Source organism: Stegodyphus dumicola, chromosome 10 (assembly GCF_044657685.1).
Source record: "Stegodyphus dumicola isolate Sdum_Otavi_A_Nest chromosome 10, ASM4465768v1".
In the NCBI taxonomy this organism is placed as follows: Eukaryota; Metazoa; Arthropoda; class Arachnida; order Araneae; family Eresidae; genus Stegodyphus; species Stegodyphus dumicola.
Window position 1 is genome coordinate 134,432,437 of NC_140777.1, and position 13,062 is coordinate 134,445,498.

At 33.5% G+C, this 13,062-nt stretch overlaps 1 protein-coding gene across 7 annotated transcripts in view; it reads right to left on the bottom strand.

Moving 5' to 3' along the window:
* Positions 1-13,062, bottom strand: part of LOC118192450 (plasma membrane calcium-transporting ATPase 3-like) — a 480,953-nt gene that overhangs the window by 75,417 nt on the left and 392,474 nt on the right. For all 7 annotated transcript variants that reach the window (XR_015043552.1, XR_015043551.1, XM_085825569.1 and 4 more), the window contains exons 7-9: positions 12,855-13,010; positions 11,516-11,718; positions 7,401-7,536 (exon numbers count right to left, since the gene is read on the bottom strand). Coding sequence is in view for 5 of the 7 variants with exons in the window: in XM_085825569.1 (XP_085681695.1) it covers positions 7,401-7,536; positions 11,516-11,718; positions 12,855-13,010 (495 nt within the window). In the remaining 2 variants the exon portion in view is untranslated. The remainder of the gene's footprint in view (positions 1-7,400; positions 7,537-11,515; positions 11,719-12,854; positions 13,011-13,062) is intronic.

Below are 13,062 nucleotides of genomic sequence, written 5' to 3' on the forward strand. Positions count from 1 at the left end.
CTTCTAATTGTTTTGGTACTCACAGGGTTCGGTAACACAACATTCATTTCAGCAATAACTTTTGCAGCTGTGGTCTTCTTATTTTTCGCTACAATTGCCCTTAATGATCGTCTGTCACGATCACTCAAGACACACTTTCGTCCGCGCTGTGATTTAGCAGCTGATGTTTTTCCGCTTTTCAAATATGCGGAATAAATCTTCGATACGGTACCTCTTGAAACACTAAACACCTCGGCTACCTTGCTTACGGAAGCACCTACCATACGTGCTCCAACAATTTGCCCACGTTCGAAGTCTGTTAACTCTGACATAATGCAATGACAACCTCACATAACAGTACTCCAACAACAACTGAACTGTTTAGCACATTTACGAAGTTGTATAGGTAGCGTCAGTAGTCAAAAACGCCAGCGCCACCTACATATTTCATTAAAATCAATCCTTCTTTTCAAACATGCATTTCACAAGGTGTTTCCATATTTTTTGTCCATCCACTGTAGGTCCGCTTATTCGTTGCCCCAAAGGCCACAATGGCCAGGCACCCAGTGGAGACCGATTTGTTTCCCATTCAAAGTGAGAGTTCTCAAGAATTCTTGGCATTACAAAACTTCAGGTGTTTATGTGTGTTCAACAGAGCTAATTGATTGAATGGCTGCGTGAGAATCAGAAAAAAATGACTGCTTTTGTAAACTTGTAACGGATAGCTAATAATTGCTGTAGGGCTATACAGATGACTAATACTTTACTATTAAAGGAGGTAGCAATGTAACCTGCAGGGGCGTAGAATAATCTCAGTTACAAAGAGCTTTGAATGTTCTTTGTAAATGATATTTAAAAATATGCATACAGAATCACCCGAAAACTTTTTAAGCAAGATATTAAATAAAACTAAATTTTCAAGTTTAATAAATTAAATAAAGCTAAAACTTTAACAAATATACTTTTACGGGAGGCAAAATGTGTGTTAGGACGGCGCCTAGTGGCAGAGTTTAGGATTCGCCGAGATTGCACTGCGCGGCAAAAAGCCTAGCGCCGGCCTTGTTATTAATTAAAAATTTTGCTTAAAAAATTTTACATTTACTTTAGTTTGTTACTGATTTTATTTGTTTAATTTCATTATCATTTAATTGTTTAATCAAGTCTGACTGCTAAGGAACACGGGTTCGGTACTTATTTCAGAAATTAAGCACTGGTTTGACAAAGAATTAGCAGATGTTCATATGATATACTTTTAGTAATATTACATCACTAAAAATATTAAACATTGAAGTTACAGTGATGAAAGTTTTGCACTGCATAAATTCAGATTCCCGCGATCAAGTTTATGTTCATTTGCTTTCTTGAAGAAAGCAGCGTTTTGTCTTCTGTAATGGCCTTAGCGACATGAAACGGCGTTGGGACAATTTATTCCTAAGACGAGATGATTTGCTGTTAAATATTACTTGCACAAACATCCGCGAAACTGACGGCGTTGAACGATAAATCGTCAGTTCATTCGATTTCTGTGCAACGCAAGCTATTTAGTACATACATATAAAAGAAATTTAAGATAAATTTACATTTATTGTAGTATTTAACATAATTTTGTCAGCAATTAATTTAAAATAGCAACATGATTCAACAGAACGCATTTAATAGCTATAACTATCGTACTTAATGCAATTATATAAGCAATGTATTTAAAATAACAACATGAGCATGTCCAGAAGTTCCATTTATTAGTTTATTTAATGTAATTTTGTTAACAACTTATTAAAAACAACACGTATAAGCATACTAGAAATTTCACTGGAAAATTCCACAGACTTCTCTAGTGGCCAATAGTTCAGCAGTTGCTGCTAATAATGCCTCAGATATCAAACTATAGCTTCTTTTCCCATTGATGAAATACTGGCAGAGCTGGGGCTAGACTTTTCCCCGCCCGGTGCAAACTCCTCACATCCAAAATTCAATATATATAAAATCTTAACGGTAGCCCAAAAGGATTTGTTAAGGTTTTTTACGGTCTCGCCGAGCTTGTAGTCTAGCTGCCTGCTGTTACACTCACTCCTATTATCCTCTTTTTCTCTTATTGTTAACGTTTTGTGTGTTTACTTTATTTATTAAATACGACGTTCTTCGCGCTTTCCTCACATAAAATTATATTCAACAGCAATATCACAAAATATTTAAAAACTGCATATCTTTAGAATTTCCGATAGATAGTGTCACCTGTTGGAGATTAAAATATTTTTTTCCGTATAGTGTTGCCAATGTTCGCTTTGAAATCTAATCAAAGAAAATAATAGTTTGTTAATCAAAAAATCATTTAAGTTTTAGAAAATAAGAAATAGATAATACAAAATTTTCAAATTAAAAAATCCGGCTTGCCAGCTCTTGGCTATCAAAATCCGGGAGAGGAAAAGAAGTTTCCGGGAGAAGAAAAAAAAAAAATTTTTTTTCAGTTAGAACTGAAAAAAATCTTTGCCTCCTTAATATCGTTTAAAAGTATTTTTTGAGCTGCAGGAGCAAGCACACTCTCGCAAATACTTGTATATTTTGTTTTACCACAAGATCGTTACCACAAGATCTACCACATTTTCCGTTAAAGTTGTCTCTCTTCATAAGCTAAACAAATTGAGTTAACCATTTGTCTTGAAACGACGTCGAATATTTTGTCTTTTTTTGTGGTACTTGTTTACTTGCAGAATCAGAATCGTTGTTTTTCGCTAGACAATATTATGAAAGCATTTAAATAATTCAAAAATACGCACTTGTTTGAAAGAAGAGATTGAAAATGAGAGGGTGAGGGGAGATGAAGGCGCACGCGCCTCACCGCTCAACCGTAGATTGCTGCTGCAAAAAGAAATGCATTGACATTGACGTTCTTTAACTGCTGCGCGTGGTTGTGTGATTTTCGATGTTCTCAACCATTTCGTCCGTGCACATTGTGTCGCTATTTTCGAGAAACTTGATATTCCGGGAGAGTAATATTTATTTTAAATTCCTTCCGGGAGCCGGGAGATTTTAATTTTCAGGAATCAATTCCGGGAGAATCCCGGAATTTCGGGGGAGGTGGGAACCCTACTTCCAGGTTCTCATGTTCGGGTGAATGACAAGGTTATTCCAGAATACGATGGATCTAGATACCATTCTTTCTTCACAGCACTAGAAACATGCATGCATTTATTCAGATTCTTCATTATTTAATTTTTTAAAATATAATACAGGACGATAAAATTTGATGGCAATAATCTGAAAAGTGAAACGCCGTTGATAATGATTCAGCGCAAAATGTCGTTTCGAGACTATTACTCCTATCGGGAGTAAGGTCCATTTTGGGCTAACAATTGCATAATAAAATGTACTGATTTGGGAAGTAACTATTATTGTTAGGCGCAGTTAGTTTGAATTTAATAATCACTACTAATCTTTAAGACTTTTTAATTATTTGTATGTATGTGCTGTTATGATTAAAACATTATAATTCGTTTGAGAAATTCTATTTTTCGTTTTCTTCTTCATCGTCGCATTTGGTAAGTAAATTTATGTACCCCGCATTGAGAGTGTAAATTCTTCTACATCATTGTAATGATTTTGATTATATTAATTAATTATTTTGATAAAAAGCGCAGTTACGGTTTTTCTGTTGTTACTATATAACTGCAAAAATGATGTGAAAGATATACTTCATTCGAAAATAAACAGTAAGGAAATGGGAATAAGTTAAAAAAATCAAAAATTCGTGGTACTTCGTTCATTAGAAAAGTTACAAATATTTATTTGTATGCAGTACTAATCTATATGAATAATAATTAAATTAGTGCATTTAATCTTTTTATGGTTACTAAAAACTCGGCTCCTTTTATACGCATTTAAATTTATAAATATTGGTAAGCCTAGGTAATGTTATAAATATATCTACCTATATTTACTGCAGTTCAATAAACGTGTATTTGTTGCTCATTCAATAAAATACTAGCGAAATTTGGCTTGAAACCATCACAGATTGAATTTTCTCAAAATACCAAGAAATCATAGCATTCATTTTGTTGCCAATTCAAGAATGCTCAATTCTTAAACTCCAGAACTATAAAAAAACTATTAAAAATAAAAACAAACAAACAACCCCCCCCCCAAAAAAAAGAATCTGAAAGAGTTCAGATTTTAACGGTCTCCGGAAAAGATTTGTTAAGGTTTGCTACGCTCTGGCTCACGTTTTTCGCACTCTACCCAGTCTGCTGTTGCATTCCACCCTCCTAGCTTTCTTATAAGTACCATTTTCTTCTAACTTAAGCCATATAAGATTCAACAGCAAAATTACAAAAAAATTAACAGCAGCATAGCAGCATATATTTAGAATTCCTGATGCAGTGTTAAGTATTGGCATACGGTTTTCTATTTTTTTCAGTCTTTTCTCAGTTCATCATATCAAATTTCAATTTTCTTACTAAGATGGCTTGCAAAACATTTTTTGGGGTCTTTTTATAAGAGAAAACTTTATTTATTAGATATTACGTTCTTCGCACTTGCATGATATAACTCAACAAAATGAAAAAATACAGTGCTGGCCATTAAAATTACAACACCGTGAAGGAAAGCAAATACAAAAAGGTATTTATTGCACGGAAACATTATAGCATGAAGACAAAATGATTAAATTTATAGGCATTTTGGCAGTTTATAGGGGTGAGAAATTAGTAGAAACAGCTGTCAGTCCTGGGAGGTAAAACGACCCTACGCCATTAGGCATGGAGTCAAACTGCGCTTAGATGATACAAATGGGCAACTCATTCCATGCTGTTTCAAGTCTATGCCGTATTAACTGGAGAGGGGCTGCCGGCCAGTCCTTTAGTAACCCATGACCAGATGTTTTCAATAAGTGAAAAATCTAGAGATCGTGAAGGCTAGGGCAGCAGTCGAATACCCTGTGTATCGAGAAAGGTCAGAACACGACGTGCAACATGTGCTCTTGCATTATCTTGTTGGAAGATGGCGTTTGGCAGGCCTCAAAGATAGGGCACAAGCAGTGGACGTAAGATGTCGGAAATGTACCCATCTGCGTTCAAATTACCTTCGATTTGAACTAGAGATATGCGTGTCGTGTACTCAATGGTTGCCCAAACGATCACACCAAGTGCGGGGGCCCTATGCCGATATCGAATGCAAGTAGGCGATGTGCAGTGTTAATGGAGCTTCCAGACACGTATACGGTCTTAGAATATTGCACGCAGAACCGGGACTCGTCTGAAAAGACGACATTGTTCCACTCCAATATCCAGCTCTGTCGTTCGGCGCGCTTAGAGTCGCTGTCTCTCTCTACACTGCATTGTCAAGGGAGCTAAGTAATATTCACCCTTCTGATAGTCCACGCTGCTGCAAACGTCGAAGCAGCTTACTGATAGTGGGCGTTCTGCAAACATGCCCATTTCCTGACTAATAGTCCGTCATGTACTCGGACGGTTTTGTGAGCTGACCTCACAATATGTGTGTCCTGTCTGGCTTTAAACATGGGAAGGCTTTGAGATCCTGCATAGCGTTAAGTATGGCCGTCAGCAATCCATTGATTCCATATTCATATAACAGTGGTTGGATATCGAGCAGTGCGACAGGCGATATCACGGAACTATAATCTACACTTTCGATAGGCAACAGTCCTGCCTCTATCGAATTTCGAAACTTGTTGGTAAGCATTTCCTCTTCTTTTTCGATGCATAATACGATATTCTGAAGAAACCTCCGACATTACAATATGCTTTGAGAATGAGAAATCCCACTACACAAATTTTCTTTTATGCAGTGCTTTATATGTCGTTTCTCCCTCTTGCGCCGTCTAAATGCTCTGAAATACTAATCATTTGCATATCGCAGCCTCTTCTTCCTTTCGTGTGATTTTGAAGTTCGTCAGATCATTCCTTCGTGGTGTTTCAATTTTAATGGCCAGCAGTGTATTTCTGAGCAGAATATCTGTAGAATTTCCGACAGACAGTCTCTCGTGTTAGAGATAAAAATATTTTATTACGTGCAGAATTGCCACTTCTCACTTTCATATCATTGAGTTTTTTAATCAAAAATTAATTAAATTTTTACCAAATGTAAAATATAAAATTCAAAATTGAAAATTCTGGCTTCCAGGTGCGCATATTTGGGTGGAGCATAGCACCAACGTTATTGAAAATTATTATGGCACTAGGTACCGTAGGGTTTTCATTATGTGAGGAACAAACATACATTCATGTAAAGTCTTCATTATTTAATTTCTTTAAAGATAATACAGGATGATAGTATTTAGTAGCAACAATTTGAAAAGTGATTCGCCTTTATAGTGGACGACTCAGAATCTCTTTTCGATAGTAATAGTCCATTAGGAATAACGTCCCTTCAGGCTAAAAATAACTGATTATATTAAATGCAAGTGTAAAATATATTATAAAATTTTGATTAACTAAATTAAATAGTGCTCGAACCATTTTATCCAGTTTCTTACCAGAAAAAAATTGCGTAAAGTATGTATGAAGTAACTAAAACATATTCTCCAGGTTTTCACATAAAAGTTCTCGTTTGGAGTATTGGAATTTTCAAACATGTTTAAGAAGTATCAACACAAGCAACGGATTCATTTTAAAAGAATAAACTCGTACGAATACACACAGACAATAAAAAGTGTACCAGCTTCATCATATTGGTGCTTATAATGCTTTTAATTTAAGCATTATGACTCGACAGGGAATCGTTTAGGAGAAGGAATATGCAATAATATATGAATTAGAATATCATTTTGTGAATTTAATTATACTTTAATAAATTTGATGAGTTTTGAACATGGAGGACTAGACAGCTAAGTAACGCGGAAACAAAATATAATTGAATGAATTGAACATTTTTGTCTGAATCGTTATAATTTCCATGTGTTCGAATGCTGAAGATTTTAAATTTTATGCAATAAATCAGTAATAGGTAAAAGAATGTTAGAGCATTGCCTTTTTGATGAATTGTTTAAGCCTTTTTGTTTTACGTTTCTAAATTGCGTGGCATGTGTATGACTTGGTTGTATTTGTCTTTATAAATTGTTGCTTTAAAGGCTATAAATATGACGTGATTGGAGGATTTGGGGAGTCTTATCAAGTACAATTTTAATGCTATTTTTCCATCGATATTTAAATGATAAAGTATGTGGAAAATAAAATATTTTAGAATGCAACCTATAAATGTTATAATTAAGTAGCATATGCAAATGAAAAAAAACTGACATTATTTCTTAGTTTTAGATATCTTTTATGAATGTTTCGGTTTAAAATTAGAAGTGTTTAAGAAAATACCATTGTTGTGATTACAATGATAACCTTAATGCTTATTGTGCGAAATGCTACAATTGAATGCGATAATAATATAAAGTGACATAAAGTGAACTTTCCACTTACTGCAGATATAGCTTCTCACTACAGTCATTCTGTTGGTGGTAAGTGTTCCAGTTTTATCGGAACAAATGGCAGTAGCATTGCCCATCGTCTCACAGGCGTCAAGATGTCGCACCAAATTATTATCTTTCATCATTTTCTGGAATACAAAAAAATGTGCTGTTAAGATTCTGTTACCAAGAAATTATCAGAAATACACAATCAGAAAAGCGAGTGCAGTTTAAATTCACCACAGCTTGCAATGGAATTGTCATAACTCTAGTTAAATTATAAAAAGGTTTTATAGAAAAAATTTCTATAATTCCTTTTTACTTTACTTAAATTCATATTTATACACGACATAGTTTGCCGACAAACAAGAACTAAGCAAACATATTTACAGGTGATAGGTGAAGAAAGACGGGGTATTTCCCCCGTCTTCCACTCTCTGCAGATAGGCAGCACATCCCGTTTAGTCCCTAAGGATGCTCTATCAGAAGTATATTAACAACATATTCATACATAAGTATGCACGTAGCAGAGGTTCTGCTCTTGTGTAATAGATTTGTGTTTACAGGGTAATGTCCAATATTAAACGTATGACACTAAGACATATATATATATATATATACAATGTATACAGTACATAACATATAATAAAATTAAAATATAACTAAATAAACATAACAACATAACTAAATAAAGTACTTGGATGATTAAATTAAACATAAATTAATTTATGTCAAATAACAACAATAGCAAAAATGTAAAACAAGAAAAATCAGCTTTACACTTGCAAATTTTCCAGGACTAGTTACGATAGTTTTATTGAACCATCATTTTCAGCTGTCAAAGTGCAGATGAATTTAGCACTTATTTGCACTTTCGCAGCTGAAGATGATGGTTCGGTCAAACCGTCGAAACTAGTCCTGGAAAATTTGCAAATGTAACTCTGGTTTTTGTTGTTTGACTTCTAAATTAATCTTTGTTCGGCGTGTAATTTTAACCTAACTTAAAACATAACTTAATTAAACAATAAAAGTATACACAAATGATGAGTTTACGATCACTCAAATTAAAAAGTATTTTAAGTGTTTAGATTAAATACAAATCCATTTAAAGTCTTCAGTGGAAACAGCTCTTTCATTTATACTAAATAATATACATAATTACGTTTTAAAGTGCGCATGCTATAATTATTATAACCTAAGGTAAAATTTTAATTTCTGTGTTTAATAGTTAAATGGCAGTTCTTAGAATTTGTTTTAAAGTTCTTTGGGTAGAGCACCTGTTCTTTTGAAATTATCACGTCTGAACTTCATTGGCATCTTCATTCTGTTTGACAAATATTTCGCTCCATAGCTGAAATAGCGTTGATTGTATTGCTGATGTTCTTAATTGATGCACAGTTTTTGATAATAATTTCTTAAAAGTGTCTCTATTGCTAGTCAATTGAGGTAAATGAGTGGCAGCTGTAAGTGGACAGTAAATGTCATAATATGCTTTAAAATCCATAGACACATGTAATTCTATTTGAGATACAAGTGCGATGAAAATAAGTTGGAAAGGGTACATGTCTTATAATAATTAGTTGTGAGATGGCTATGTGTTTATTTGTGATGACTTTAGGAGTGAAACTATATGTGTAGCAATTTTTCTTAGATCCCATTTTATTTGCTACTGTTGTATTGCTCTTTCTTGTAGAATTCTTTTAGGTGGGAGGAATGAACCAGGATATTTAGCTCCTTTGCTTCATAATTATTGTTTGCTTCTTTAGCTTCCTAGTTTACAGATATGTTACCGTTTTTTGAAATGAATGAACTGAATGCGTAGTCTTTAGGGTTTTTTTGAAGCAGGAAACGTGAAAGATGTGCAGTGTCCTTGCCGGGATTCGAATTCCTGACCTTACGATTGCCAGCCGGACAAGCTTTCAGTTATACGCTGTACGGAGGGAGGAAAACCTTACATCTTATGCATTCGAGTTTATACTTAATGATAATCAGTGCATGAAAATGTAGATCATTCTTCCAAAAAGTAAATGGCAAAAACCAATCGAAAAGTAAATGGCAAAAACCAATCAAAAAGTAAATGGCAAAAACCAATCTTCTTTCGGCATTACTTCTAAAAAAATGAATAAACTCAAGGTAAAAAATAATAAAACAAAAATAGGTAACACGTGCAATTCAGAAAATTCAAATAACTCAGAGAAAATTTCGAGAGTAATGTTGCTACAAATAACCTTCAATATATGCTACGACGAACTTCTTAGTCTGTAACAGCAGAAATAAAACTTTTACAAAAAAAAAAAAAAAGAATTTTTTTTTGTAATATGGTACTATTAACAGAGAACATAAAGTAATATCCGAAATATACTGATGTTCAAAAGAAAATTTTCACATTTGGGTGGATTACTTTAAAAGTTATATTTTGGTAGAGACATTTTAATGGAATATTGATTGATAAAATACAAAAATGTATCCCACATACACATAAATGATCGTGTGTAATTCTCATCGACGTAGAAAGGTCTGAAACAGAGGTTGCGAAGAAAGGAAGTTTAATAGAAGGTCAGGTACCCTATAGCAATCATACAGCTCTTACAACACGACTTCGTACTGAAACTAAAGCAGTTATGAATCTTTGTGGAAAATGGTCTTATCTTCAATTCTCAAGGTCAATAGGAGGACTAATCTGAATTGCAGTTATCTATGGAGCTTAAGTGTGGAGATCTGGCTGGCCAAACAATTCAGTTAATATCTCATTTTTCATAAAATTATACGCATATTAGCCCGAGGTAGATCAACATTGTTGACCATAAAAAGTAAATGAAGGCCATTTGCTCCCTGTAAAAGCAAACAGGGCTCTACGACCTTTCCCTCGTACCTCTAAGCAGCCGCAGAGTCTCTGTCAAAGACTACTTAAAACTCTGTGCGTTCAGTAGTGCAGTTGGCCCTCATTTCCCTTTTTAAGTACGACAGTACTTGACACAGTGTACGAGTTTCTAAAAAGTGAGGGTATTAGCCGAATGGATTGGTTAGCTAGTTCTCCAGACCTGAATTCCATTACAGAGCATGTCTGGAAGGGCAATTAAACTCATTTTTCTTCTCCCAGAAACTTTTAAGACTTAGAAACAGCGTTGCTGCAATGTCAGCCTAACTTCCACGGGGATTCATTGCCAGCATGAAGTTGAGTTTAAGAACTGTGTGACAGTTAGAGGGGGTACATATGGATTTTTAGTCTTCTTTTTTACTCGATTTTCCAACTTTTGTTTTATATTTTCCTGCGCCAATAAGCTTTACAAACGATCATACTTGTATGCATGTTATACGTTTTTATAATATCAGCCTATATATAAGCCAAATTTAATTAAAATCTATCCTTCAGTTCTGAAAATAATCGACCAAATGTGGAAATTCTCTTAATTTGAAACACTAATGTGAAAGAAATACAACACTGTAATAAGTAAAATAACAAAACAATATTTGGAGTCTACTTATTATTAGAATGCACATGAAATTTCCTGAACTGCACGCATTATATTGGCTTTTAAACTTTCCATAATTTTCTTACCATTCTTATACCTTACACCTATATATATATATGTGTGTAAGAACAATACAAAAAAGACCAATTTTGGTCAAACCATTCTTATACCTTATAGTCTTATACCTATATATTCTTATACCTATACATTCTTATACTATTCTTTAAATAGTCCTCTACTAGAAACAATGCAAGATAATAAAAATTCAAGCAAAAGTTTTGAAAAATCTGGATAGCCGAATTTCCTTGCAAATGAAAATGGTCAACGATTTTATTGCTGACATATCATTCAGTTGATAGATATTATGCAAGCAATTTATTACTGAATTAGAGCTTTCTGATTTTATTAATAATACCTGTTCCCGTTCCCGATTTACTCTACGTAACAAAAATGTTAACATATTTGTTGGTGAACATAAGATTTAAAAATATTCTTTTAAAGGTTTGTATTTTAGGAGTTGATATTTCACCTGCTTTTAATTCCAATATGAGAAATATCAGTTTTCCAAATTAGGGTCGAAGTTTCTAGTAAAAGCACGACAGCAAACACCCATGCATACGTACTGTGACAGTTTTTTAAAGATGAAAGGTTTTACCTTGACGGAATAGGCAAGGGCGAGGGTTACGGCTAGAGGCAGTCCCTCCGGCACGGCGACCACCAGCACCGTGACTCCGATGATGAGGAACTTGACCAACATCTGTGTATGCTCCGCCTTCCATGTATTCTCGTTCACAACAAACGTTGTGATAGCAAACCGGATCATGAGGATTACAACTGTGAACGCTGCTATCGTCGAACCTTTTTAAAGAGAAGCAACATTTAATAATGAGAGAGTTCTTAGAAACAAAGGCTGCACATTAAATCTGATTTCTTTCTTATTAAGCGTATTAAATTTATATATCTTGACCTTATAATTGTGCTCATTTTGAACAGAATAAAATTCTGTTTGGAATTTGTATTGGCAATCTTAAAGATTATTATTATTATTATTATTATTATTATTATTATTATTATTATTATTATTATTATTATTATTATTATTATTATTATTATTATTGTTATTATTACTATCATTAAAATAATTTGATTTTTATTATTATTAAAATAATTAGGTAAATGAGCTGGATCCAAAGTAGTAGCTTCTAGCAAAATTACGTCTTGCTGAGTGATGTTGAAATAAAGAATGATAAGCTGGAATTTATGTTAAAAGATTCAGAAATACTGATTTCTAATTGTGTTACGTTATAGTAGCATATTTATTTTCATTTTTTTTATCACCAGGTGAATAATAATTTACCCATTAAATTATCGACGAGCTGCCGGTAATTTAACTCGCGCAAAAGCATGAAGTTTCCTAACTGAAATCGACTTTAATAAAAAATTACATTACACCATTCAATATTCCCTTTACAAATATTAAGACTATTGCCAGAATTCTAATTTTTTAAATTCTAATTACTATACATCTTATAAGCTAATTTATATGATGTATAGTACCATCGCATGAGCTAAATTATATGATGTGTAGTAGCCATGCTTGAAAAGGTTTTAGAGAAACTACATGAAAGCTGATGATTTATTGCAATTTCTCTTTTTGGTAGGTGATTACAGTGCTGTATATTTTAAAATTATTCAACTGTTGTCTAAGCTGATTTTATCAGTCTGATAGATTTATTTACATGAGCTGATTTTGAATTAACTTTTAAACGGAAGTTTCAGTTTTAATATTAGACCTCCCAGTTTTTGCTATAAACATGAATAATATAAATTCTGTTAAGATTTGTTGAAAAAAAAATATTTTATCTTTCTACTATGTTAAAGAAATTTTCCATTTAGTAAAGATATGTGATTATTATTGTAGGCTACGCAGCCCATATTATGCACTTTCGCTTATTACTATGAACCTATCATTTCTAATTATTTTCTATTTCTACCTGCGTATCCAATTTGAATAGCTAGCTTGGTCAGTTTGGCCTGGAGCACAGATTTTTCTTTGTGGGGATTACTGTCTTCGTTGGCCTTCTTTGGGGGGATAACTTCTTCTTGATGAGGGGCAGTATCATTTGGAATGTTTGCTTCAACTTCTGCAGCTATAATAATAAACAATTAAATAAAAATTTGGAATTATTAAATACTATACTG